Below are 2,942 nucleotides of genomic sequence, written 5' to 3'. Positions count from 1 at the left end.
AAGAGAGAGAGAAAGCTTTTAGACAGGCACTGCTGGGAATCGAGTGGACAGGAATAGCTTTAGACTGGAGATGGGAACTGGAGCAAGAAGGGCAGGGAACAGCTGTGCTCACGTGGGAGTTTGTCTGCGGAGCCGTGCTGCCGGGGCTGTTACCTGATGTTGGCAAGAGCTGTGCTGGCGTCCTGCAGCTGCGCAGCCAGCCTCTGCTCGGCAGCCAGGGCCCTCTGGGGAGCAGAGAGACAGCTCAGCCCCCCCAGCCCTTGGGAGCTGCTGTGCCCAGAGCCCACCGCATCGGCACTGCCCCAGCCGGGCTGGATTCCCTTCCCCATGCACGGCCTCACCTTCTCCCTGTCGGACAGGGCTGCAAACCGCTGCTTCTCTCCCTGCTCCTGCTCCCAGCGCTGCCGCTCCTCCCGCTGTGCCTGCTCCCGCTGCTTCCGCTGGGCTTTCTGTGCCCGCTTCTTCTCCAGCTTCTTGGCCTCCATCTCCTGCGTCAAGGGCCCTGGCACCTGGGGGCAGAGGGTAGTCAGCATCTCCCACGGAGCCAGGGGCAACGGCACGAGTGGGCAAGGCGTGCTCTTCCCTGGGGTCCCACAGCCCCCAGAAGGCGAGAGCAGAGGGCAGGCACCCACCTTGGCACGGCTGTAGTCGTACTTGTCTGGATGGTCCACCATGAACTTGCGGAAGGCGTTGCGGGTCAGTTTGTCAGCAGAGACGCAGTAGGGGGTCCTCTCCTGCCCGTCTCTGCAAAACAAGGAAGACCAGCTCAACCTGCCATCTTACTGCCTGTGTCCCACTGGGCTGTGAGCCCAGCAACTCCTCAGAGATGTGCAACAGGCACTGCAGGCCAGGGTATCGCAGCCAAGGAGGGGAATGTTGCTTATCCCTACACCAGAATCCCCTAAATCCTCCCCTTCTTGCATCTCAAATGCCCTGCAAAGGCTGGTCTCATCCCTACCCTCTGAACTGCCTACCAATAAACCTGGGAGCATTTTGGGGCAGTGCCTGCCTGCCACTGTGCCAGACCAGGCAGGCAGAGAGAACAGTGGTTCAGCTCTTAGGCCTCCCATAACAAACCTAGACGTCCCGGCTGGTAGAGACCAACCCCGGCTGCCCCAGGACAAAGCTGGCACCAGTCTCCCGTGGCTGGGACAGGAGTGAGTTGCTGGGCTCCCACAGCGGGGCTGTGCTCGTCAACCGCTGGGCGCCCTGCGGCCGTACCTGAGGGCAGGGTCCGCCCCCGCCTCCAGCAGCAGGCACACAGCCGCAGCCTTCCCTGCCCGTGCTGCCACATGAAGCAGGGTGCAGCCGCGCTCATCCACGGGCTGGTTGAGCAGGGAGCGGGGCATATCCAGGGGCTGCGTGCCCTCCCCATCCTCGCTGTCTCCTGGCAGGCCCCCGCTCTCTGGCACACCCAGGAGGTGCCGCAGCGTCCCCACATCCCCCGTTTTGCAGGCGGTGAACAGGGCATCGCGGAGCTGGGTCTGAGGGTCTCCTATGAGGGAAGAACAGGAGGGGAGTCTGATGGCTCCCTGGGCAGAGCGGTGCTCTGGTCTGACTAGGAAACACAAATGGCACAGTTAAAGCATCGTCCTGCTAGCTGGATTTGGGCACTGCAGGATCTCCAGCACCTTCAGAGTCTGTGACAATGTGCCATGGCATTGCTGGGCACTGTTGGCAGCAGCCGAGCCCTCTCTCCTGAGGTGAGACCCACTCCAATCCCCCGCAACACACCCGGCTTAGCCAGGTGCTGCCTGCCCCCCCTACTGCTCTGAACACACGGCTCACTCGACAGCATGTGGCTGCACTACAGCCATCCCACACCCAGCTGCTCTGAGCACCTGCGTGACAACGTCCTCTTCACCCCACTGCAAAGCCACCAGCAAATGGGGCAGGCACCCACCTGACCCAGCTCCTGACCCCACTTACCTCCATCACCCCAGGAAAGGGGCTCAGCCCCAGCCTCCCCCTGCAGCTCTGTCACCAGCTCCAGGCCAGGCTGCCCACACTGGGTACCACGGCATCCTGTCTCTTCGACACAGGGCCCTGCACAGGGAGCAAATGGTGAGGAAGAGGGCCAGGGCCAGCCTACACCCCAGCCACAGCAGTCCCTTCCCCAACGCTTTCCTGCACTGCCCCCAGCCAGTTCTTCCCTCTCACCTTTCTCCACCTTCTTGTCCTTCTTCTTCCTCCTTTTGCGGTTTCGCTTGGGCATCACTTCAAACTCCCGGAGGTCCAAGGTCCCCAGTGTCACTTCCACAGTCTCCAGTTCCCCTGCAAGGCTTTCCTCCTCCTCCTCTTCCTCCTCCTCCTCTGGGGCTGAGGGGCGTGATAAGACAGGGGCTGAGGCCCCACACACAGCACGAATCACTCGGGGCTATCAGCCAAGCACATCCTGCCCTTCTCCCGCCCAGCACGAGGCCACACTCTGCAGGTCCCCACTGTGGTGCCAGGCCCTGTCACAGGGCTGCAAACCCGGCCCCTGCGCCATAACACCGGACCCCCCTGCTTGCTCCATGGCTCAACTCACCACTCATGTCCTCCTGTGGGGGATCCATCTCTGCTTTCCGCCGCCTCTTCTGCCAGCCCTTCTGGGGGGATCCAGTGATGTCCTCCAGTGGCGTGTCCTTCCCTGAGCAGCAAGGGTGCTCCTGTCATTGCCTGGGGACAGGGAGCTCCCCATGTCTCCAGGGACTGAGGGTCGGAGAGCTAGCACCTCAGCCCCATAGGGCAGCATCCCCTAACACACATGGGATTACACAAGGGACCACATCACCCCACCTGCTCTGACCCACAGGCACTGGGGCACCAGGGCTGGGCCGACTCACCATACACCTGCAGGCTGGCCAGCGTGGCGTGGACTCGCAGCACCTCTCGCAGGGTGGCCCTGCGGGTGCTGAGGGGGATGTGGCAGACGCGAGGGTCGCCTTGGGTGAGAGGTG

The 2,942-nt window shown here is 62.8% G+C and overlaps 1 protein-coding gene across 1 annotated transcript in view; it reads right to left on the bottom strand.

Moving 5' to 3' along the window:
- ANKZF1 (ankyrin repeat and zinc finger domain containing 1) overlaps positions 1-2,942 on the bottom strand; it is a 4,803-nt gene that overhangs the window by 997 nt on the left and 864 nt on the right. The window contains 8 exon segments of the mRNA XM_009324855.1: positions 154-224; positions 342-509; positions 633-744; positions 1,222-1,495; positions 1,930-2,046; positions 2,161-2,343; positions 2,531-2,632; positions 2,829-2,942. The exon segment at positions 2,829-2,942 is cut by the window's right edge and continues 24 nt beyond it. Of these exon segments, the coding sequence (XP_009323130.1) occupies positions 154-224; positions 342-509; positions 633-744; positions 1,222-1,495; positions 1,930-2,046; positions 2,161-2,343; positions 2,531-2,632; positions 2,829-2,942 (1,141 nt within the window).

Source organism: Pygoscelis adeliae, unplaced genomic scaffold (genome assembly GCF_000699105.1).
Source record: "Pygoscelis adeliae isolate BGI_AS28 unplaced genomic scaffold, ASM69910v1 Scaffold346, whole genome shotgun sequence".
NCBI classification, from domain to species: domain Eukaryota; kingdom Metazoa; phylum Chordata; class Aves; order Sphenisciformes; family Spheniscidae; genus Pygoscelis; species Pygoscelis adeliae.
This window is presented reverse-complemented; position numbering and strand designations above follow the sequence as displayed.